General features: G+C 49.0%; 4 protein-coding genes across 7 annotated transcripts; 2 read left to right on the forward strand and 2 right to left on the reverse strand.

Moving 5' to 3' along the window:
• The first annotated feature begins 1 nt into the window (after position 1).
• On the forward strand, positions 2-4,498 carry lipf (lipase, gastric). The gene is made up of 11 exons (XM_028408390.1): positions 2-140; positions 883-1,011; positions 1,255-1,366; positions 1,493-1,691; positions 2,143-2,252; positions 2,345-2,481; positions 2,634-2,780; positions 2,895-2,966; positions 3,186-3,254; positions 3,342-3,452; positions 3,693-4,498. The coding sequence occupies exons 2-11, from the start codon at positions 886-888 to the stop codon at positions 3,813-3,815; spliced, it is 1,206 nt and encodes a 401-aa protein (XP_028264191.1). The 5' UTR covers positions 2-140; positions 883-885; the 3' UTR covers positions 3,816-4,498.
• ankrd22 (ankyrin repeat domain 22) lies at positions 4,492-6,233 on the reverse strand. Its single transcript, XM_028408397.1, has 6 exons — positions 6,045-6,233; positions 5,376-5,567; positions 5,184-5,291; positions 5,022-5,099; positions 4,736-4,834; positions 4,492-4,660 (listed from the first exon to the last, which is right to left on the reverse strand). Exons 1-6 carry the CDS (start codon positions 6,063-6,065, stop codon positions 4,583-4,585), a joined length of 576 nt encoding a protein of 191 aa, XP_028264198.1. The 5' UTR covers positions 6,066-6,233; the 3' UTR covers positions 4,492-4,582.
• A 558-nt stretch (positions 6,234-6,791) lies between these two features.
• stambpl1 (STAM binding protein-like 1) lies at positions 6,792-16,388 on the forward strand. 2 transcript variants are annotated; one of them, XM_028407582.1, is made up of 12 exons: positions 6,792-6,994; positions 7,800-7,913; positions 9,054-9,271; positions 9,353-9,431; positions 9,510-9,605; positions 10,571-10,789; positions 11,058-11,208; positions 14,374-14,498; positions 14,636-14,773; positions 15,087-15,199; positions 15,286-15,385; positions 15,570-16,385. In XM_028407582.1, the coding sequence occupies exons 2-12, from the start codon at positions 7,884-7,886 to the stop codon at positions 15,624-15,626; spliced, it is 1,326 nt and encodes a 441-aa protein (XP_028263383.1). In that variant the 5' UTR covers positions 6,792-6,994; positions 7,800-7,883; the 3' UTR covers positions 15,627-16,385. The 2 variants fall into 2 exon arrangements, with proteins under 2 accessions (XP_028263383.1, XP_028263382.1); XM_028407581.1 differs by lacking the exon at positions 6,792-6,994 and having other exon boundaries at positions 7,869-7,913; positions 15,570-16,388.
• A 24-nt stretch (positions 16,389-16,412) lies between these two features.
• acta2 (actin alpha 2, smooth muscle) lies at positions 16,413-20,304 on the reverse strand. 3 transcript variants are annotated; one of them, XM_028407587.1, is made up of 9 exons: positions 20,148-20,304; positions 18,664-18,843; positions 18,370-18,498; positions 18,184-18,294; positions 17,983-18,067; positions 17,712-17,873; positions 17,450-17,641; positions 17,174-17,355; positions 16,413-17,096 (listed from the first exon to the last, which is right to left on the reverse strand). In XM_028407587.1, exons 2-9 carry the CDS (start codon positions 18,790-18,792, stop codon positions 16,953-16,955), a joined length of 1,134 nt encoding a protein of 377 aa, XP_028263388.1. In that variant the 5' UTR covers positions 18,793-18,843; positions 20,148-20,304; the 3' UTR covers positions 16,413-16,952. The 3 variants fall into 3 exon arrangements, with proteins under 3 accessions (XP_028263388.1, XP_028263386.1, XP_028263387.1); XM_028407585.1 differs by having other exon boundaries at positions 16,953-17,096; positions 18,664-18,897; positions 20,148-20,296; XM_028407586.1 differs by having other exon boundaries at positions 16,953-17,096; positions 18,664-18,894; positions 20,148-20,251.
• Between the last annotated feature and the right edge of the window lie 1,298 nt (positions 20,305-21,602).

Consider the following 21,602-nt stretch of genomic DNA (forward strand, 5'->3'; position numbering starts at 1 on the left):
AGGCCTAACGGTTAATCATCTCAGTGTAATCTCTGGCCAATCATGGTGTGATTTCACGTGTGACGTCACGGCCGTGCTCTTCTGTAAACAGTCAGCTGATCAGAGAGAAGTTCAGTCAGAGATCAACAGGCAGAGGAGAGGTGAGTGCAGCGCCTTCAGACCGATCATTACCGGGTACCGTTACCGTCAGTACTTTCTATTAACGACTATTGTGTGTGTGTCTGTGTGTGTGTGTGTGTGTGTGTGTCTGTGTGTGTGTGTCTGTGTGTGTGTGTGTGTGTCTGTGTGTGTGTTGTGTCTGTGTGTGTGTGTGTCTGTGTGTGTGTGTGTGTGTGTGTCTGTGTGTCTGTGTGTGTGTGTGTGTGTGTGTGTGTCTGTGTGTGTGTGTGTGTGTGTGTGTGTGTGTGTGTGTGTCTGTGTGTGTGTCTGTGTGTGTGTGTGTGTGTCTGTGTGTGTGTCTGTGTGTCTGCGTGTGTGTGTCTGTGGTGTGTGTCTGTGTGTGTCTGTGTGTGTGTGTGTGTCTGTGTGTGTGTGTGTGTGTCTGCGTGTGTGTGTGTCCGTGTCTGTGTGTGTGTGTCTGCGTGTGTGTGTCTGTGTGTGTGTGTCTGTGTGTGTCTGTGTGTGTGTGTCTGTGTGTGTGTCTGTGTGTCTGCGTGTGTGTGTCTGTGTGTGTGTGTCTGTGTGTGTCTGTGTGTGTGTGTGTGTGTCTGTGTGTGTGTGTGTGTGTGTCTGCGTGTGTGTGTGTCTGTGTCTGTGTGTCTGTGTGTGTGTGTGTGTGTCTGTGTGTGTGTGTGTGTGTGTGTGTCTGTGTGTCTGTGTGTGTGTGTGTGTGTCTGTGTGTGTGTGTGTGTGTCTGTGTGTGTGTGTCTGTGTGTGTCTCAGACCATGCTGTGTGTGTCGGTGTGTGTGCTGTTTCTCTGCGCTCTGGTCCACGGGAAGCCAGCAGTGGGCTCGCGGCGGCACTCTGGTGGCCTGCAGGAGAAGCTGGACCCTGAAGTGCACATGAACATCGTGAGTACAGCTGAAGGGTCCACGGATCCACAGAAGTTCCACAAAGTCTGACTGAGAATGCTTCTTTCGCAATAAGATTCCTGAGACTCAGTCCTGATTGGCTGCTGGACTCTGACCCGCTGCTGCTTGTCCAGACACAGACGCATCACGTTTAGCTTTGTTCATCTGAGGTCACTCATTAGGTTATCAGCAGGCCCCGCCCCTGCATGAGGTGAGGGTTCATCAGGCTGTTTGTGTGCTCAGACGGAGATTGTGCGGAGGTGGGGGTACCCTGCAGAGGAACACGAGGTGCTGACGGAGGATGGCTACATCCTGGTCGTCAACAGGATCCCACACGGACTCAAACACACCCGAGGTCAGGCGGTTATTTCTGTTTTCACTTGTGGAGAAACAGGAAGTTCATGTTTAACCATGAACTTTGTTCTTGAAAGTGTGACACACTTCAGGTCAGCTGACCGACAGCCTTTCTGGTGTCCTGCAGGTCCGAGGCCAGCGGTCTTCCTCCAACATGGCCTCCTAGCTGCAGGCAGTAACTGGATCACCAACCCGCCAAACTCCAGCCTGGGCTACGTGCTGGCTGACGCAGGATATGATGTGTGGATTGGAAACAGCCGCGGGAACACCTGGTCCAGGAAGCACAAGACCCTGAGCCCAGACCAGGATGAGTACTGGAGGTTCAGGTAGGATCTAACACAGGGAGGAGGGTGATGATGATGATGATGATGAAGGTGACGATCATAATGGTGATGATGATGTGATGATGATGATGGTGATGATGATGATGAAGGTGATGATGATGGTGATGAAGGTGATGATGATGATGATGATGATGATGAAGGTGATGATGGTGATGAAGGTGATGATGATGATGATGGTGATGATGATGTTGATGATGAAGGTGATGATGAAGGTGATGATGATGATGATGGTGATGATGATGTTGATGATGATGATGAAGGTGATGATGATGATGATGGTGATGATGATGTTGATGATGAAGGTGATGATGAAGGTGATGATGAAGGTGATGATGATGATGATGGTGATGATGATGATGATGGTGATGATGATGATGGTGATGATGATGTTGATGATGAAGGTGATGATGATGATGATGATGATGCTTTTCAGTCATGACGAGATGGCTCTGAAGGACCTTCCAGCTGTTATAAACCACATCCTGAAGGTGACCGGCCAGGACCAGATCTTCTACATCGGACACTCTCAGGGCACCACCATTGGTACCGCAGGACCAGCTGCTCTTATTTTGAAGTGACAGAAATAGGATCCTGTCTCTTCTGATGCCTCTTTGTGTTTCTGTCCTGTTTCCCAGCATTCATAGCATTCTCCACGCTGCCAGAACTGGCCAGTAAGATCAAGCTGTTCTTTGGTCTGGCTCCTGTAGCCACCGTGGCGTTCACCACCAGCCCGATGACCAAACTGTCCGTCCTGCCAGAGTACCTTATCTGGGTAACACCTGCTAACCAGTGAACAAGTTAACGCCTGCTCGGCTGATAATGAGTCGCTCCGAGTTTTTCAAATAAGCTGATGACGTCTGAGTTGATGTGTTCCTGATGTGTCGTGATTGGTATTGATGATGTGTCTGTCGTCGCGCCCTGCAGGACCTGTTTGGTAAGCAGGACTTCCTGCCTCAGAGTCGCATGATCGAGTGGCTGGCAGAACACGTGTGTGCTAAGAAGGTGCTGAGCGAGCTGTGTGGAAACCTCTTCTTCATCCTGTGTGGCTTCGATGAGAAAAACCTCAACATGGTTCGTATGTCCGACTGTAATCAGATTACACAGGGCAGTAATCAGATTACTGTCTGCTGATGAAGACCATGAGAGAGAGCTGTCTGTCAGCGCTGACCGCTGTGTGTATTTCAGACTCGGACTCCAGTCTACAGCACTCACTGCCCTGCTGGGACATCAGTCCAGAACATGATCCACTGGGCCCAGGTACACACACACACACACACACACACACTCTTAACACGACCTGTCCAGGGTGACCCCGCTTCTCACCCATGGACCGCTGGGACAGGTCCTGCACCCCCATGGCCCTGTAGTGCAGGAGGAACATATTCAGAAAGTGGATGGGGGGTTTCTGCTGCCCCACACAGAGCAGCTGTTACAGAGTGTGTGTGTGTGTCTGTGTGTGTCTGTGTGTGTCCTCAGGCTGTTCATGGAGGTAAACTGATGGCCTTTGACTTTGGAGCTGCAGGAAACATGCAGCACTACAACCAGGTGAGGACACAGGACAAATCAGCTCTATTGATGAGACTGTTGAGTGTCTCTGTGTCACCACGTGTCCTCCATGTGTCCACTCTGTAGTCCACCCCGCCCCAGTACCAGGTCCAAGACATGAAGGTTCCCACCGCTCTGTTCTCAGGGGGACAAGACACGCTGGCGGACCCCAAAGACGTGGCCGTCCTCCTCACTCAGGTCAGTCAGAGCACACAGGAGAAAATACTGATAGAGCCTTGTTATTGATCCTCTTACTAGGATTTCCTCTTTCACAATAAGAGCTTCTGGAGCATGTGACACTAATAAAAACTGAGAGGCTGTAGGAATGTCAGTTAAATGTTTATAGCACCACACCTGTGTGTAGACATTGTTATCATTTCCTGAGCCAAATGACTCCAGCTGTGTCTGTGTGTGTGTCTGTGTCTGTGTGATGTTCAGGTGTCAAACCTGGTCTACCATCAGCACATCCAGCACTGGGAACATCTGGATTTTATTTGGGGTCTGGATGCTCCTGAACAGATGTTTCCCTCCATCCTGAAGCTGCTGCAGGAGCACCAGTAGAGTCAGTGTGTGTGTGTGTGTGTGTGTGTGTGTGAGCAGCAGTGTTTCTTTTAAGAATCACTGTGTGTTGGACGTGTGTGTCTGTGGGACTGTGTGTGTGTGTGTGTGTCTGTCTGTGTGTGTGTGTGTGAGCAGCAGTGTTTCTTTTAAGAATCACTGTGTGTTGGACGTGTGTGTCTGTGTGTGTGTGTGTGTGTCTGTCTGTGTGTGTGTGTGTGAGCAGCAGTGTTTCTTTTAAGAATCACTGTGTGTTGGACGTGTGTGTCTGTGGGACTGTGTGTGTGTGTGTGTGTGTCTGTCTGTGTGTGTGTGTGAGCAGCAGTGTTTCTTTTAAGAATCACTGTGTGTTGGACGTGTGTGTCTGTCTGAGGCTGCTCCTCTGTATCAGCTGTGTGAACACTGACCTGCCAAACAAAGAGCTGAATACAGCATGCGGCCGTCGGTGTGTCGGTCTGCACTGTAAACTGATTTTAACCCTATAAATGATGTAATCAATACAGGACCTCACCATATTCTAACTCTCAGCTTTTAAGAAGCTCGTACCTTTATTCTGAAAGTCTGACAACATGTTAGCAACATGTTAGCATTAAATGGACTCTTGTTCCGTGTCCACATTTTATTCATGTGTTTGTGATGAACATTGATTTGAAATGTTGCTTAATAATAAAGACTGATTGATTTTATATCTACATGATCAGTTTTTACACGTCCTGTATGACCGACAGCTTTGGTGGTTATAGCGTTAGCATCGAGGCTAGCTGTTTCCATCAGCGCTCCTTCCTCAGCATGTTGACGATCTTGTGGAACTTGAGTCCTCTGGCGATGTCCAGTGGAGTCTCTCCACCCTGAAACACAGATTCACTGCTGTGATGTCATCACGCCACAGGAAGCCGCACACATGCGATCGTTTACGTACGTACATTGTTCCTGATGTTGATGTCGATGTTTCGTTGAAGCAGTAGAGGCACCAGATGATGACTCTTCCTCTGACAGACGTAGTGAAGAGCTGTGTTTCCTTTCTACACCGAACACATGAAACCAGATTTAAGGTGGCACACAAGAGCTAGGCTAGGCTAACAGTTCCCCGCGTCTTCCACACTCTGTGCTAAGCTAGGCTATATCTCTCTTTAGCCCTCAGTCTTTGTGCTAAGCTAGGCTAGATGTCCATGCAGCAGGGGGCGCTTTACACTGACAATGTTCACTCACAGCATCGACAGCGTTGACGTCAACCCTGCTGCTCAGCACGGCCTCCATCAACGCCACGTTCTTCCTCTGCCTCTGTAACTGCAGCACAGACAGAGAAACCTTTGGAGTGATGTCATCCTGACCGAGGCTGCCGATTGGCCGAGGCTGTGTTTGGTGTCATACCATAATGAAGTACCCGAGCAGCAGGACGGGCATCAGGATGGAGATCATCAGATAGTCCAGCAGAGAGAATGTCCTCCTGGACGCATAGTGGAGACATGTCCTCCGCTTCTAACAGAAAGACATGGAGACAAACTGTCCACATGAGACCACTATCATTGACAGCTTCATGGTGACATCATCAGGTAAAAGCACCTTATTGGTCAGGTGGACGTCTGCCTTGTTGTCCAGCAGGTATTTGACCACATTCACGTGTCCATGGCGACAGGCGGCGATAAGAGGAGTGTCCCCGGTCTGTTGCTCCTGGATGTTCAGGAGGCTCGGGTTGTTTTTCAGGAGCTGATAGAGCTGATGGATGTCTCCACTGTACGCTGCCTGACAGGCCGGCTGAGGAGGAGGAGGAGTTTACTAAGGCTGGTTAACCAACCACAGACTGAAGAACAACAGCAGCTTATGCTAAGCTAGGCTAACATGTTCCCCGCTGCTAGGCTGATACAATGGATCCGTCAGATATCAGCTCTCTACACAAACCAGTTGATCAAGTTTCCTGTTATCTCACAACTCCCACTGATGCACGACATTGACACACAGACACACACAGACACAAGCTAAAGTACCCCCCCCCTCAGACTCATTGATCTGAGTAATGGTCACGTGGTGTTTGTGTGACTCCCTGCATGTTTCCTGTCACTGATTTTAATATATACTGTTTTAACGGCGCGTGGCGCCACACAGAGGCCCAGGTGTGTGTGGACCAGGCGTCAGAACGGACAGGAAGTGTGTCGTCACACCGTCAGAATAAATAAGTAAAAGGAGCGGATTGAACTTTGTTCGAGTCACAAAACAGAAAAGGTGTCTTCTTACCTCCGAGTACACCAGCCCCATGACGGCAGGAACTCACCTGGACACGTCAGCGGCACTTCCGGCACCGCATTTCAGAATAAAACGCTGTTGTTCGCCTATATTTTGATAAAAGACGGAACGCGAGTGGAGAATCTACTTCCGTGTTTACTACAACATGTGTTATATTTGGTAACTGTGTCTGTCAGACAACCTGATCAAGAAACCTCCCGTTTAGAGCACGTGATCAGTCAAACATCAGGAGAAATTGCTGGCAGGCTTTGACGCCGCTCAGCGTCCAGCAGGGGGAGCTGCTGGATTCTCTTGACATGCGCTCACAGTGACGCTTCAGCCACAGGTTGAACATGCATCCATAAAGTCACACGTCCAGAAAGCACAGGTGGACTTCAGCGCCAGACTGAAACCACGTGATAATGACAGCAGCTGACGTCAGCCTGCTCCTCTCCCTCGGGGTTACTCAGAGTGTTCACTAAACCTGCTCTATGAAACGGGCCCCCGAACCCAGGGGGGCCGGTTTACATGTAAACTAATGCGTTTGATCACAACCCCAGGAAATAAAATGAGAGTTATGATAAAACATGTAAATCATAAAAAGACAAATCGAAACAAAACGTTCCACGAATCGACCCCTTAAAATCAGTCAGAGTGAGACATCTTTCAATCTGTCAAATGGATGGAGCGCATGCGCAGAGTTGTCGCACGGCGCGGCTGACAGACCGGAAGCTGGTAGTGACACCTCTGCGCTCAGAGACGATCTTCGAGGCCACCATCTCCGCCACGAGCCGCCGTTTGAAGCAGCATCCGGACACCTCGCAGCTGATTCCTTCACACCTGTCCTCCCGGTGTGGACCAAGCCGCCTTCAGGCCGGGACCGGCCCGGATTTAACCCCCTGAGCTCCACATGTGGCGGCGGGATGCCGACGCTCTGCGCCCATAAAGGAGACCGCAACTCGGTAAATCCACCGGCTGCTGCGCCCGCTGCGCCCGCGCGCTGCTCTCAGACCCGATCCTGTTTATTTGTTATTGTTTATTCCATTAACTCTGTGTGTGTGAGTGTGTGTGTGTGTGTGTGTGTCTGTGTGTGAGCCGCTCCTCAGCTGAGCTGTGATTTGTCATCTTAAAATGATGTTCAGGAGTGTAGACAGATATCAGGTCAAAGGCCAACGGCGCTGTGACGTCATGCTGTCCACGAAGAACCTCCGTGTTCGCTTCATGAGTGGAAGCGGGACAGTGTCGCCTGACTGGTGGACGTGTGAACCGGTTGAACCGCAGCTCGGTGAATGTGGACCAGCGGGTTTGACTGCTGTCCCCGCCCCCCCCACAGGCTGTCATTCACACAGAGGCGCCTGAAGGTCCCTCTGTGATTGGCTGGCTCATCTGGACTTGATCTAGGTGCTGGTTTTCATGAGGATGGGCCGAACTTTTTGTCATCCTCGCGGAGTTTTAGTTCGTCCTGCATCTTCTGCACCTGTTGCCACAGTGACACCATCATCCCGGGGTAGCAGACGGCTTGCTGATGAATCAGAGGCGCTCTGTGTTTTTGTCTTCATAAATGTGGAGAGGAGTGGGAGCTTGTCGGCTTCTCCCTCTCTTTGTCTCTTTTCTGTTAGAGTGAGTGAGTCACTTGGATGGTTAGCTGCTGGTTGTCATGGTAACCATGGGCCAAACCGAAGGACGAGCAGGTGTGATGAGGATGAGGATGACTAAAGGAACATTCCACGCAGTGAGCCGCTCATCTGTTTTTTGTCTCCCCTGCAGTGAAGCATCATGGGTGGTGGCAGATGGATGAGCCGGCCGTGGGCCGACCAGTGACACACACAGACACACACTCACACACACACCATGGAGCAAAGCTTCAGTTTGAACACACTGGTGAGTATTCACTGTGTTTATAAATGTGTATGTTTGTGTTTCCTTGTCAGAAAGTGCTTTAACATTAAGATTAGATTGACATTAAATTATCATCACATTTAGATTACATCATATTCAATCTTTATCAGATTAGATTCATATCAGATTAGATCAAATTAATGTCAGATTATATTAGATTACATTAATGTTAGATTAGATTAGATTAGATTAGATTAGATTAGATTAGATTAGATTAGATTAGATTAGAATTGATTAGATTAGATTAGATTAGATTAGATTAGAATTGATTAGATTAGATTAGATTAGATTAGATTAGATTAGATATATGTATAGATTAGGTTAATGTTGGATTAAATTAGTTTAGATTATGAAAATTAGTTTAGATTTTAGATACAATTAGATTAATGTTAGGTTAAATTAGATTAGACTAATACTAGATTAGATTAAATTAATGTTAAATTAGATTAGATAAGATTACATGAAATTAGATTAGACTAACGTTAAATTAGATTAGATAAAATTAGATTACGGTAGACCAATGTTAGATTAGCATAGCATTTGATTCAGATAAGAGTAATGTTGGATGTAGATGAGATTAACATTGGTTTTAGATTAGCATTAGCTCAGACTGCTGCTCCTGAGCGGACAGAGGGCTGTTTATCCACGGGACAGTCAAACTGTCGAGGGTCTCCTCATGTAAATGAGCTGAGTAACAAATGCTGCATTCAAGCTCCCAGCAGAAATCGTTAATCTAGGTTTCCTGCCAGGAGTTCAGCTCAGCTGAGATGTGAGATGTTTCTGTGTGTTGGTTTTTAAATTTGCAGCGTGTCCTCCCTGTTGTTCTCACCCTCAACAGTTTTAACTTCAAAAGTTCTAGTTTTACATCATTTCCCTACATTTCTGAGGCCGCAGCTGTCTCCATCTTGTTCTGTGGTTACCATGGTTACAGGTCAATGAAAGGCTCAGTGTCTCTGCAGCGGTCCAATGGACGGACTCTCCTTTGAGAATCCTTTTCAAACTGACCTGCTCTTAGCATTAGTATTAGCATTGACAGAGTGGGATCACAGGTCAGCAGCGCCCGTGGAGTTTTTCTGACTTCCATGTTGGTCTGAATCACTCTGCTGTCTTGGTGTTATGCAGAAGAAACTGGCAGCAGAACCGGACTACACCGATGTGTCACTGACGGCGGTGGAGCGGGTTCGGGCGCTGGGGAAGATGGGATGCTGCGTGGAGATCAACGAGGACATCCCACCCCGACGGTATTTCCGCTCCGGGGTGGAGATGGAGCGTATGGCGGCGGTTTACCTGGAGGAGGGCAGCCTGGAGAACGCCTACGTGCTTTATACCAAGTTCATCACGTGAGGCCGCTGACATCAACACAGCAGAGGTTTCTGTCAGGGTTTCAGTCACAGATCAGTCAGCGCCGCTGTTTGTCTTAGTCTGTTTGTAGAGAAGCTGCCGGGCCACAGAGACTACCAGCAGTGTTCAGCTGTCCCAGAGAAGCAGCTCATCATGAAGGTCAGAGCTGCCTGTGATCAGTCTGCAGACCTCCGAGGACAGGAAAGTCCACGTCTCACATTCTGTGTGTCTCTGCAGAAACTTCAGGAAGTGGCGTTTCCTCGTAAAGACGAGCTGAAGAAACGCCTTCAGGAGAAATACAGCAGAGAGCACACGGAGTACCTCAGAGCCCAGGTCAGTCTGTGTGTGTGTCTGTGTGTGTGTGGTGTGTGTGGTGTGTGTCTGTGTGTGTGTGTGTCTGTGTGTGTGTGTCTGTGTGTGTCTGTGTGTGTGTCTGTTTGTGTGTATGTGTGTGTCTGTGTGTGTGTGTGTCTGTGTGTGTCTGTATGTGTGTCTGTATGAGTGTGTGTCTGTTTGTGTGTGTATGAGTGTGTGTGTGTCTGTGTGAGTGTGTGTCTGTGTGTGTGTCTGTGTGTCTGTGTGTCTGTCTGTGTGTGTGTGTGTGTCTGTGTGTGTGTCTGTTTGTGTGTGTGTCTGTGTGAGTGTGTGTCTGTGTGTCTGTCTGTGTGTGTCTGTGTGAGTGTGTGTCTGTCTGTGTGTGTGTCTGTGTGTGTGTCTGTGTCTGTCTGTGTGTGTGTGTGTGTGTCTGTCTGTGTGTGTCTGTCTGTGTGTGTGTGTCTGAGTGTGTCTGTTTCTGTGTGTGTGTGTTTGTCAGTTTGTGTGTGTGTGTTTGTTTGTCAGTTTGTGTGTGTGTGTGTCTCTTTGTCTGTGTGTGCGGTCATCAGATATCACAGTGTGATTGGAAGTGTGTTCAGCTGATAATCAGATTAGCTGCAGGATGATTGACAGGTTTATTCCTGTCCTGTCATTGGGCGGTCTGTCCCGTCTGCCTCAGTGAGAACTTGTATTCAGAGCAGGTTTGGTGCATTATGGGTATTATCCAGGGAAACGGCGTGTACATGGTAAGTGTGAGGACACAAACACAAACTGCCTGTCTGAAAATGTTGTTTAGCTAAAGGCTAAAGCTAGGCTTTAACTCCTTATCGGCTGCTAATGTGAGCTAATGCTAATGTTAGAGATGAGTTGTGACCATTCAGATTAGCATTACAAGCACAGTAGCTACACCTGTCACTGCTCAGAGTCGCTCCAACTAGAGCTTTTAAAGGAGTACTTAAGACATAACTCGTTTATTTCCTCAGAACCAGGCGGCGGTGGTGGTCGATGGGTGTGGCCAGCAGCTGCAGCGGCTCTCCCTATTGGATGAGGACAGACGGCGAGTAATCCTGCTGGAGCAGGAGAGGCAGCGTGTCGCCGCGCTGAGGCGCATGCAGATCGAATCGGAGCAGTTCCGCTACTTTGAGGACCAGCTGAGGCGTCAGGAGCTGGCCAGCAGACGAGGAGAGGGGGCGGAGCCAAAGGTAGCGTGGCATGTCAGTGCTGCTGAGTGCTGTGCCGCCAGCTGCGTGACTGTTCCTTGACACTGGTGCATGTCTTGGTATTGGCCCTCGTTAAGGACACGGTTCAGTGATTTATAGTATTTGGTATCGTTTTAAAGGGACACACTGAATTAAACATTGAACCACAGCTCTGCGACTCTTTCTCCCATCATACATCACAGCACGTTCCTCCAGAGCGGCTGGAGTCCAAAACGTGTCCAGAAATTAAACAGACCGCTTCCTCCTGCAGGTGGAGACCAAAGCGCCCGAGGTCACAGACGGCTCCTGCCTGTCTCAGCAGCCAATCAAAGTGAGCGTGAGATCCCAGGGGGCGGACCCTAACAGAAACCGAACACCTGCTCCTGTCAGCCAACCAGCCTCCACGCTAGCTGGAGTCCACAGTAAGCCCACACTGATACACACACACTGTTACACACACTGATACACACTGTTACACACACACTGATACACACTGATACACACACTGATACATACTATTGCACACACTGTTACACACACTGATACATACTATTGCACACACTGTTACACACACTGATACATACTATTACACACACTGTTACACACACTGTTACACACTGATACACACTATTACACACACTGTTACACACACACTGATACACACACTGATACATACTATTACACACACTGTTACAGACACTGATACACACTATTACACACACACTGATACACAAACTGTTACACACTGTCACACACACTGTTACACTGTTACACACACTGTTACACACTGTTACACTGATACACACAGTTACACACACTGTTACACACACTGTTACACACTATTGCACACACTGATACACACTGTTACACACAGTTACACACACATTGATACACACTATTACACATGCACTGATACACACTGTTACACACTGTTACACACACACTGATACACACACACCGATACACACTGTTACACACACACTGACACACACACTGTTACACACTGATACACACACACCGATACACACTGTTACACACACACACTGACACACACACTGTTACACACTGATACACACTATTACACACACTGTTACACACACACTGACACACACTGTTACACACTGATACACACTATTACACACACACAATGATATACACTTTTACACACTGTTACACACACACTGATACACACTGTTACACACACTGATACACACTATTACACACACTGTTACACACTGTTACACACACACTGATACACATGGTTACACACACATTGATACACACACTGATACACACTGTTACACACACACTGTTACACACACTGATACACATGGTTACACACACATTGATACACACACTGATACACACTGTTACACACACTGATACACACACTGATACACACTATTACACACACACATACACACACTGTTACACACTGTCACACACACTGTTACACTGATACACACACAGTCACACACACACAGACTGATACACACACTGTTACACACTGTTACACTGATACACACAGTTACACACACTGTTACACACACTGTTACACACACTGATACACACTGTTACACACACATTGATACACACTATTACACATGCACTGATACACACTGTTACACACTGTTACACACACACTGATACACACACACCGATACACACTGTTACACACACACTGACACACACTGTTACACACTGATACACACTGTTACACACACTGATACACACTATTACACACACTGTTACACACACACTGACACACACTGTTACACACTGATACACACTATTACACACACACACAATGATATACACTTTTACACACTGTTACACACACACTGATACACACTGTTACACACACTGATACACACTATTACACACACTGTTACACACACACTGATACACATGGTTACACACACATTGATACACACACTGTTACACACACACTGTTACACACACTGATACACACACTGATACACACTGTTACACACACATTGATACACACACTGATACACAATGTTACACACACACTGATACACACTATTACACACACACTGTTACACACTGTCACACACACTGTTACACTGATACACACACTGATACACACATACAGTCACACACACACACTGATACACACACTGTCACACACACTGATACACACTGTTACACACACTGTTACACACACTGTTACACACACTGTTACACACACTGATACACACACTGTTACACACTGATACACACACTGATACACACACTGTTACACACACTGATACACACACACAGTCACACACACACACACACACACACACACTGATACACACTGTTACACACACACTGATACACACTATTACACACACTGTTACACACACACTGATACACATGGTTACACACACATTGATACACACACTGTTACACACACACTGATACACACACTGTTACACACACACACACACCGATACACACACTGTTACACACACACACACTGATACACACACTGTTACACACACTGTTACACACACTGATACACACACTGTTACACACACTGTTACACTGATACACACACTGTTACACACTGTTACACTGATACACACACTGTTACACACACTGATACACACTATTACACACACACTGTCACACACACTGATACACACACTGTTACACTGATACACACACTGATACACACACACAGACACACACACACAGACACACACACTGTTACACACACAGTTACACACACTGATACACACACTGTTACACACACACACTGTTACACACACTGTTACACACACACACACACACTGTTACACACACTGTTACACACACACACTGTTACACACTGTCTCACACACACACACTGTTACACACACACACACTGTTACACACACACTGTCACACACTGTCACACACACTGTTAGTGCTTATAATGCTTGACTGTGGGCCGGCATTAGTTTCATAATTCAGTTCCGTTTTATTCATTCGGCTCCTTTTACAGTCAGAATTGTCTCCAGCTGCTTCACACAGAACCTGAACCCCCTTAAGAGCAACAGTGTCAGGAAAAAGTCCTTTAACAGGAAGAGACCTTGAACAGGACCCGTCTCATAAGGGGAACCTTCCGGCTGACAGTAACCTAATCTAAAAAACTAATGAGAGGACCTCTGAGCCCGGGTCCTGACCTTCAGCACAGGAGGGTCCACATCACGTGCAGCAGAAGCAGCCAGTGGAGCTGCCTCCATCTTCCACAGAGACCCCCAATCCACACCAGACCACCAGGAAGACCACCATGACATCATTTGTTAGGTTAATCTTAGGCTTGAGGCAGGAATATGATAACAACAGCTGGAACCAGCCAGTCCTCCTCCAGGTCATGTGACAGTGAAGGGGACGTTTCAGAACCATGTTTCCTGTCTTCGAGTTGTTACTGGTGTTATTCATCAATCCAATTAAAAAGTGAGAGTTCCTTTTAGTGTGTCATCTACCATGCTGCTTGGACTTTGGAAACATGCAGGACCCCGTGTGTGTGTCACACAGGTGACCCAGACCTCAGGAGGCGTCCTCAGCTTGCTGTTTGTCTGTTCTGTGTGCAGGTCAGAGGGTGGAGGGTCTGAGGCGGGTGGTGATTCCCAGAGATCTGACATATCGGTTCCTCCTGCTGGCCGACTCCAACACAGCCAGGGGGATAGAGACCTGCGGAGTCCTCTGTGGACGCCTGGTGAGGCTGCACATCACTGTGGTCCAGGATCTAACCTCAGACTGGAGCACAGCAGCTTGTTAGTGTGTCAGCTGACAGCAGCACACAGTAACGCTCTCTCTCTCTCTGTGGCCTGTGTGAATGTCTCTCGCCCTCAGACACACAATGAGTTCGTGCTGACTCATGTTGTGATCCCAAAGCAGTCAGCGGGGCCAGATTTCTGCGACATGGAGAACGTGGAGGAGCTCTTCAGTTTCCAGGACCAGCAGAACCTGCTGACTCTGGGCTGGATCCATGTACGGCTACATGCTACACACATGCTAACCACACAGTGAAGGTGCTGCTGCCACCTGCGGCAAACACACGCCCACACAGAAAATGACCTCGGAGGCACTTCTCTATCCCCTTCATTTGCGTGATCAAATATCACCATGACAACAGTGCCTGTGGTCGAGCAGCAGATGAGGAGAGCGAGGGAGAGACAGAGATAGGAGCTGAAGGCAGAGGTCTCACTCTGCAGTGAAGTTTAGAAAAGATTTTTAGGCTGGTGCCAGGCGTGTGTTTGTGTGTATAGCTCAGTGTTGACCTTTGACCTCTGTGTGTGTTCAGACTCACCCCACTCAGACAGCCTTCCTCTCCAGTGTTGACCTCCACACCCACTGCTCCTATCAGCTGATGCTGCCGGAGGCCATCGCCATTGTCTGTGCTCCTAAACACAATGAGTATGTCCACACACACACATGCACACACACACACACACACACACACACAAACACACACACACACTAACCTGTCTCCTTGTTCTCAGTACGGGTGTGTTCAGGTTGACTGGACCGGGGATCTCGGAGGTTTCTGGCTGCAGGCTCAAAGGTTTTCATCCTCACTCCAAGGAGCCTCCTCTCTTCACTGTGAGAACATTTCCTCCTTATCATGTTCAGCTAGGCTAACAGTTACCTGTCCTTCCAGTCTTTGTGCTAATTTAGGCTAACAGTAGCTGTGCTAAGCGCCTCCCTCCTATGTAGCAGACACACAGTGTCATGAAGCCATGAAAGCTTTTGTAACCCTTTATAACCCGACCCCTCGCTCTCCCAGGTGTGTAAGCACGTGGTCATCAGGGACTCGAAGCTCAACCTGCTGGACCTCAGGTGACAGACAGGAGGCGCTGTTTACTGCCAGGCTTTCTTTCTGAAGAGAAAACTGTGAACATGCTGCCTCTGTGTGGGTGGGTGTGTTGTTGAGTGTTTACTGTTGTTTGCTTCTGATACCAGCTGTACATAGATCTGTGTGTGTCAGATGGTGACAGAGTGCCTTCTCATATTGAATGTTTGACTGAATCTGCTTTAAAAGGAAAAACATTTTGTTTGGCATTTAAAACAAGTATTCAAAGCATCAGGTATATGTGGAGACATCCCCGCTCAGCCCCAGACAGTCTGTGTTAGCCAGCTAGCTAGCACCGTTTTAAGAAGTAGTTACCTGCAGGCTGAATTAGCTTAGCTCACCTTGAGGCACACGGCAGTGTCTCACTGCCAGTAGAGGAGACAAACGCTGGTTTGGAGCATGTGTACCAGCTCGGCCCTGCTGGAACAATGAGGAGACGACACCTCGATGTTTCAGTGTGTTTCCGAGCGCAGTCTTTCAAACTGTTTACAGACTTTATTAGTATTTTCTTAAATATGATTGATTTGTTTTTTACATTTCCGGGTGCACTGTGGTCTGTTGTCTGCAGCCGGAGGTTTTCAGTTTGTAACATTCAGGTGTTTGCGTGTGTCTTTTCAAAACTGACAGCCATGTTTTGCTAATAAAACACACCAGCTGCTGCCCTGCCTGCTCTGACTAACACATGATTGTCCAGGTATGGAGGGTGGGATCCAGCGTCAGCTTGGACAGGGTTAGCCCCCGTGGTAGGACACATAACGTAGACACAACAACCAGCCGTTCTTGTATGAGAGCTCTTTATTGTCTTCCTGGGGTGATTGTCACTTCCACTGTTCACACCACATGCCAGCTTTCATCACTTACAGCACCACGAGGCCACGCCTCCTGCTCACCTACCCAGAGTTCAACAGCAGTGACATCATCTTAGCACCGTGTGAATGTGCTCTGCTCCCCAGTGATGGAAGATAACAGCGGGCGACATTCAAGCATTATTCATCAAAAATAAAAACACACTTTTTGACAAGAAACAGTACAAATATGGAGGGGGCGGGGCCACGGGTGCAGCGAGGGGACCGGTGGGGGACAAGCGGCACATTCACAGTTTTTGGGTGAGCAGAGCGGGAACATGTTCTGAATGTTTTAAGGTTTAGTTCACCAAAATCATGATGTCACTTCCTGTTTGAGGGATTTTTAGCATCTTCCTAAATACCAAAGAAACTGTGACTTCCTGCTGCGCCTGTGCTTTGGAGCTGATCTGGGACCTGTTAGCTGCGTGCATACAAAAGCAGATGGTGCAGAAACTGGGGAAGGGCGGGGCCTTTAGAAACACTTGCGGTGGACGATGGAGGGTCCGGCTTCGTCGTACTCCTGCTTACTAATCCACATCTGCTGAAAGGTGGAGAGGGAGGCCAGGATGGAGCCGCCGATCCACACGGAGTACTTCCTCTCCGGGGGGGCGATGATCTGATGGGTTAATGGAGGTTAATGAAGGTTAATGGTGATCTGTGACACTTTGACCAGCTGCTGGTGGTGATCCGTACCTTGATCTTCATGGTGCTGGGAGCCAGCGCGGTGATCTCTTTCTGCATGCGGTCGGCGATGCCCGGGTACATGGTGGTTCCTCCGGACAGCACGTTGTTGGCGTACAGGTCTTTACGGATGTCGATGTCACACTTCATGATGCTGTTGTAGGTGGTCTCGTGGATCCCTGCTGACTCCATACCTGCAGGCACAATGAGTACAAACACCCTGAAACATCCTCTCACACATGTAGAGACGGACAAACAGGTGAGGCGGGAAACAGACGGCGGTCTGACCGATGAAGGAGGGCTGGAAGAGCGTCTCGGGGCAGCGGAACCTCTCGTTGCCAATGGTGATGACCTGACCATCAGGAAGCTCGTAGCTCTTCTCCAGAGAGGACGAGGTTGCCGCCGTCCCCATCTCGTTCTCAAAGTCCAGCGCCACGTAGCACAGCTTCTCCTTGATGTCGCGAACAATCTCCCTCTCCGCTGTGGACAGACAGACAGTGTCAGACGGGTCATTACCTGTCAGGAGTGTCTGTGTGTGGCGCTGCAGTACCGGTGGTGACAAAGCTGTATCCTCGCTCAGTCAGGATCTTCATGAGGTAGTCGGTGAGGTCACGTCCTGCCAGGTCCAGCCTCATGATGGCGTGAGGCAGAGCGTAGCCCTCGTAGATCGGTACGTTGTGGGTGACGCCATCACCCGAGTCCAGAACGATACCTGGACAGTGGAGCAAAGGGAGGGACACATTTAAGATAAAAACAACTTCCTCCTGCAGCTTTTCAAAATAAAAGTGTGTACGCTGAGTCTGTTCTGTGTGAGGTCCAACCTGTGGTGCGTCCAGAGGCATACAGGGACAGGACGGCCTGGATGGCCACGTACATGGCAGGAACATTAAAGGTCTCGAACATGATCTGATCACACACACACAAACACACGCAATGATCATCACTTCCCCATCGTAACGGCAGGTACTGCAGTGTTTGTAGTAGCAGTAGCAGAGGTGGCGGCGGCGGCGGCTGTGTGATACCTGCGTCATCTTCTCCCTGTTGGCTTTGGGGTTGAGCGGGGCCTCGGTCAGCAGGGTGGGATGTTCCTCTGGAGCAACGCGCAGCTCATTGTAGAAAGAGTGATGCCAGATCTGACCAATCAGAGAGGAGAAAGCGGTCAGAATCACTGCGGCAGACTGACAGCGGTGCTGGAGGAGGAGTCAGACCTTCTCCATGTCGTCCCAGTTGGTAATGATGCCATGTTCGATGGGGTACTTCAGGGTGAGGATTCCTCTTTTACTCTGTGCCTCGTCGCCGACGTAGCTGTCCTTCTGCCCCATGCCCACCATCACTCCCTGACACACACACACAGCCGTCAGTTACTCCTGTCTGTGGGCGGGGCCTGTTGCTGCACACCTGCAATCAGTGTCTACATCTGTTTACTTCTAACATGCAAAACAGGACATGATAGCATTAGCATTAGCATCGGCCTGTGTGTATGTGGACCATCAAGCCGTCACCTGGTGCCTGGGTCGGCCCACGATGGAGGGGAAGACGGCTCTGGGGGCGTCGTCCCCGGCGAACCCGGCCTTACACAGACCAGATCCATTATCACAGACCAGAGCGGTGCTCTCCTCATCATCACACATGGCTGCAGGGGGCGCTGTGGACGAGCAACAATGCTACGACACGGAGTCACACTGTGGAGAGACGGTCAGCGTGTTGGTTCACTGTGGGGGAAACCTGCTCACCTACTGGAGAAGCAGAGAACTGCAGGGAGACTGAAAATGATTCAACGCTTGGGGGAGAAATCCTTCTGGACCCACCCCTCCTCCCCCTCCTCCCTCACACTCTCCACTACTACTGTCCTTTTGTGAATGAACAAGGCACTCTGGGAAAACTTCCTAATTAGGGCATAGAGCCGAGTCCTGGCTGTGTTTGGTATGCTCTCTCTCCCTGCGTTCATTTCACCTCGCTCGCCCACTCCTTGTATGCTCCCTCTCTCTCTCGCTGCCTTGTTGACTCCATATTTAGTCATGAAATTTGGGATCAAATATTTATCAGATGTTTCACAGACGGCAGGTTCAGTGTGCCCTCAGTCCTGCCTGACAGACTGCAGCCTTCCCCAGTCAACACTCAGTCATCACTGACATCACAGACGGTTAATGAGAGACACACAAACAGGAAACAGCTGGCCCAGCAGGGGGCGCTGCTGCTGGTACTGTAATGCTGCTCCTCATCTGTCAAAGTTACACATGACTTTAGAAAGAATACAAAACACACTGCACTGAAAAAAGGTGCTTCTGCATAAATAAAACATAACTTAAAATTTAAAGTGAATTATTATGAATACTTGAAATTCCCTGGTCACAATCATGACGCTGCAGATATTTATTTTATTGACGTTCAAAAATCATCAATCTATTAATTTTTAATTTGCAGTTTGCGCCCCCTGCTGGCTGAACTTCACATTTCAGATACCACATACAGGGCATCCTGCAGCAGCCAGACTGACCACACCCAACCTCCACACAACTCATCAGATCAATACTGCCGATCAATAACCAGCTGGTCCGAGCTAAAGGTTGAAAACACCTGGAGATTCAGACCCCGTTTAAAAAATACATGTCTTACACACATAAACAGGGGGAGGCTTCACGAGGAGGCGCAGACAAACAGCAGAGAACCAGCAGGAGAACCAGGAGGAGAACCAGCAGGAGACAGAGGGTGAAGGAGGTGCAAACACTGAGAGGAGCAGAACAAAAGGAGACAGCAGAGAGGAGGAGGACAGATGTTTGCTCAGCACTGACAGCAGCAGAGCAGCTTGGAGGAGGTGATGGAGAGAGGATGGAGGTTCCCAGAGAGGAGGTGAGCAGGGAAGGAGTGGTGGAGGAGCAGGCAGGACGATCACAGTGAAGAGAAGAGGAGGTTTCTGTTCAGCAGTACTCCAAAAAGAGAGGAGCTGAAGCAGCAGGAGGTGCAGCAGGAGGCGCGGAGCTCTTACCGTGGCGGTGCAGGGCCTGCTGGGACGTGGGGGTGGGGCAGGACAGAAGTGAGAGTCTGAGAGCTGCAACTGAGTTTATCAACCCTTCACCTCCTCCATCCATCCCTCCATCCCAAACATGGCCTAGGCCTCCTCCCTCCTCCTCCCACCCGCTCTCTCCCTTGCTCCACTCCTTATAGGGCAGGCCCTGAGGGAAACAGCCAATCAGAGGACCGGCTGTGCCACCGGACTTTCTCCCATCATTACTGCATTCCTCTGAGAGGGAGACACAGCCGTGATGTGTGGACAGCAGGAAGTACTCGGATACTTCACAGCAGGAGAGATCCTGCAGCACCGTGCCTCCCTTTCACACCAAGACCCACTAACACCTGTGTGACCTGTGGGGCCGCGTCCACCCCCTCTTAGTTTAAAACTAGCTAACGTTAACGTCAGTAACAGCAGTTCATTTAACAGTTTGACTAACTTAACCCTTCACAGAGGGGAGTCAAGATGGCTGACATGAAGCTCACCAACATCTGCTAATATCACGGTTTGTCTGCACGGTCAGACTGGAGCTCCACGCTCAGGCAGTGTTACACTGTCTCACAGCGAGCTCCAGTGTCCCCCCTGTCCCTGTTTAAAGGGATGCCTCCAGTGTCCCCACTGTCCCTGTTTAAAGGGACGCCTGCAGTGTCCCCCCTGTCCCTGTTTAAAGGGACGCCTCCAATGTCCCCCCTGTCCCTGTTTAAAGGGACGCCTCCAGTGCCCACTCTGTCCCTGTTTAAAGGGACGCCTCCAATGTCCCCCCTGTCCCTGTTTAAAGGGACGCCTCCAGTGCCCACTCTGTCCCTGTTTAAAGGGACGCCTCCAATGTCCCCCCTGTCCCTGTTTAAAGGGACGCCTCCAGTGTCCACTCTGTCCCTGTTTAAAGGGACGCCTCCAGTGCACCTCCAATGTCCCCTCTGTCCCTGTTTAAAGGGACGCCTCTGTTCAAAGACCCACACACAGGGACAGTCACACACAGGCCTCTGTGCTCATTTTGTGCCTCTGAGTTGTTTAGTGCTGATGTTGTGTGTCTGTGTGTTGATGGTGGGTCTGTGTGTCTGTATGGTGATGTTGTGTCTGTGTGTTGATGTTGTGTGTCTGTGTGGTGATGTTGTGTGACAGTATGTGGTGATGTTGTGTCTGTGTGTTGATGTTGTGTGTCTGTGTATGCTGACCGTCAGCAGCAGTCGGACTGTGTGTGTTGATGTTGTGTCTGTGTGTTGATGTTGTGTCTGTCTGTGTCTGTGTGTTGATGTTGTGTCTGTGTGTTGATGTTGTGTGTCTGTGTGTTGATGTTGTGTCTGTGTGTTGATGTTGTGTGTCTGTGTGGTGATGTTGTGTGACAGTATGTGGTGATGTGTCTGTGTGTTGATGTTGTGTCTGTGTGTTGATGTTGTGTCTGTGTGGTGATGTTGTGTCTCTGTGTGTGGT

This window comes from Parambassis ranga, chromosome 6 (assembly GCF_900634625.1).
Source record: "Parambassis ranga chromosome 6, fParRan2.1, whole genome shotgun sequence".
Lineage (NCBI taxonomy): Eukaryota > Metazoa > Chordata > Actinopteri > Ambassidae > Parambassis > Parambassis ranga.

Excerpts from the sequence above, each read along its gene's own strand:
- lipf (XM_028408390.1), top strand. The coding sequence starts at position 886 with ATGCTGTGTGTGTCGGTGTGTGTGCTGTTTCTCTGCGCTCTGGTCCAC. Across the intron at positions 1,692-2,142 it reads GATGAGTACTGGAGGTTCAG|TCATGACGAGATGGCTCTGA; the intron begins GTAGGATCTAAC and ends GATGCTTTTCAG. Across the intron at positions 2,253-2,344 it reads CTCTCAGGGCACCACCATTG|CATTCATAGCATTCTCCACG; the intron begins GTACCGCAGGAC and ends CCTGTTTCCCAG.
- ankrd22 (XM_028408397.1), bottom strand. The coding sequence starts at position 6,065 with ATGGGGCTGGTGTACTCGGAG. Across the intron at positions 5,292-5,375 it reads ACGTCCACCTGACCAATAAG|AAGCGGAGGACATGTCTCCA; the intron begins GTGCTTTTACCT and ends TCTTTCTGTTAG. Across the intron at positions 5,100-5,183 it reads TGCTCGGGTACTTCATTATG|TTACAGAGGCAGAGGAAGAA; the intron begins GTATGACACCAA and ends TCTGTGCTGCAG.
- stambpl1 (XM_028407582.1), top strand. The coding sequence starts at position 7,884 with ATGGAGCAAAGCTTCAGTTTGAACACACTG. Across the intron at positions 14,499-14,635 it reads GAGTCCTCTGTGGACGCCTG|ACACACAATGAGTTCGTGCT; the intron begins GTGAGGCTGCAC and ends TCTCGCCCTCAG. Across the intron at positions 14,774-15,086 it reads TGACTCTGGGCTGGATCCAT|ACTCACCCCACTCAGACAGC; the intron begins GTACGGCTACAT and ends GTGTGTGTTCAG.
- acta2 (XM_028407587.1), bottom strand. The coding sequence starts at position 18,792 with ATGTGTGATGATGAGGAGAGCACCGCTCTGGTCTGTGATAATGGATCT. Across the intron at positions 18,068-18,183 it reads ACAGGGAGAAGATGACGCAG|ATCATGTTCGAGACCTTTAA; the intron begins GTATCACACAGC and ends GTGTGTGATCAG. Across the intron at positions 17,642-17,711 it reads ATACAGCTTTGTCACCACCG|CGGAGAGGGAGATTGTTCGC; the intron begins GTACTGCAGCGC and ends GTCTGTCCACAG.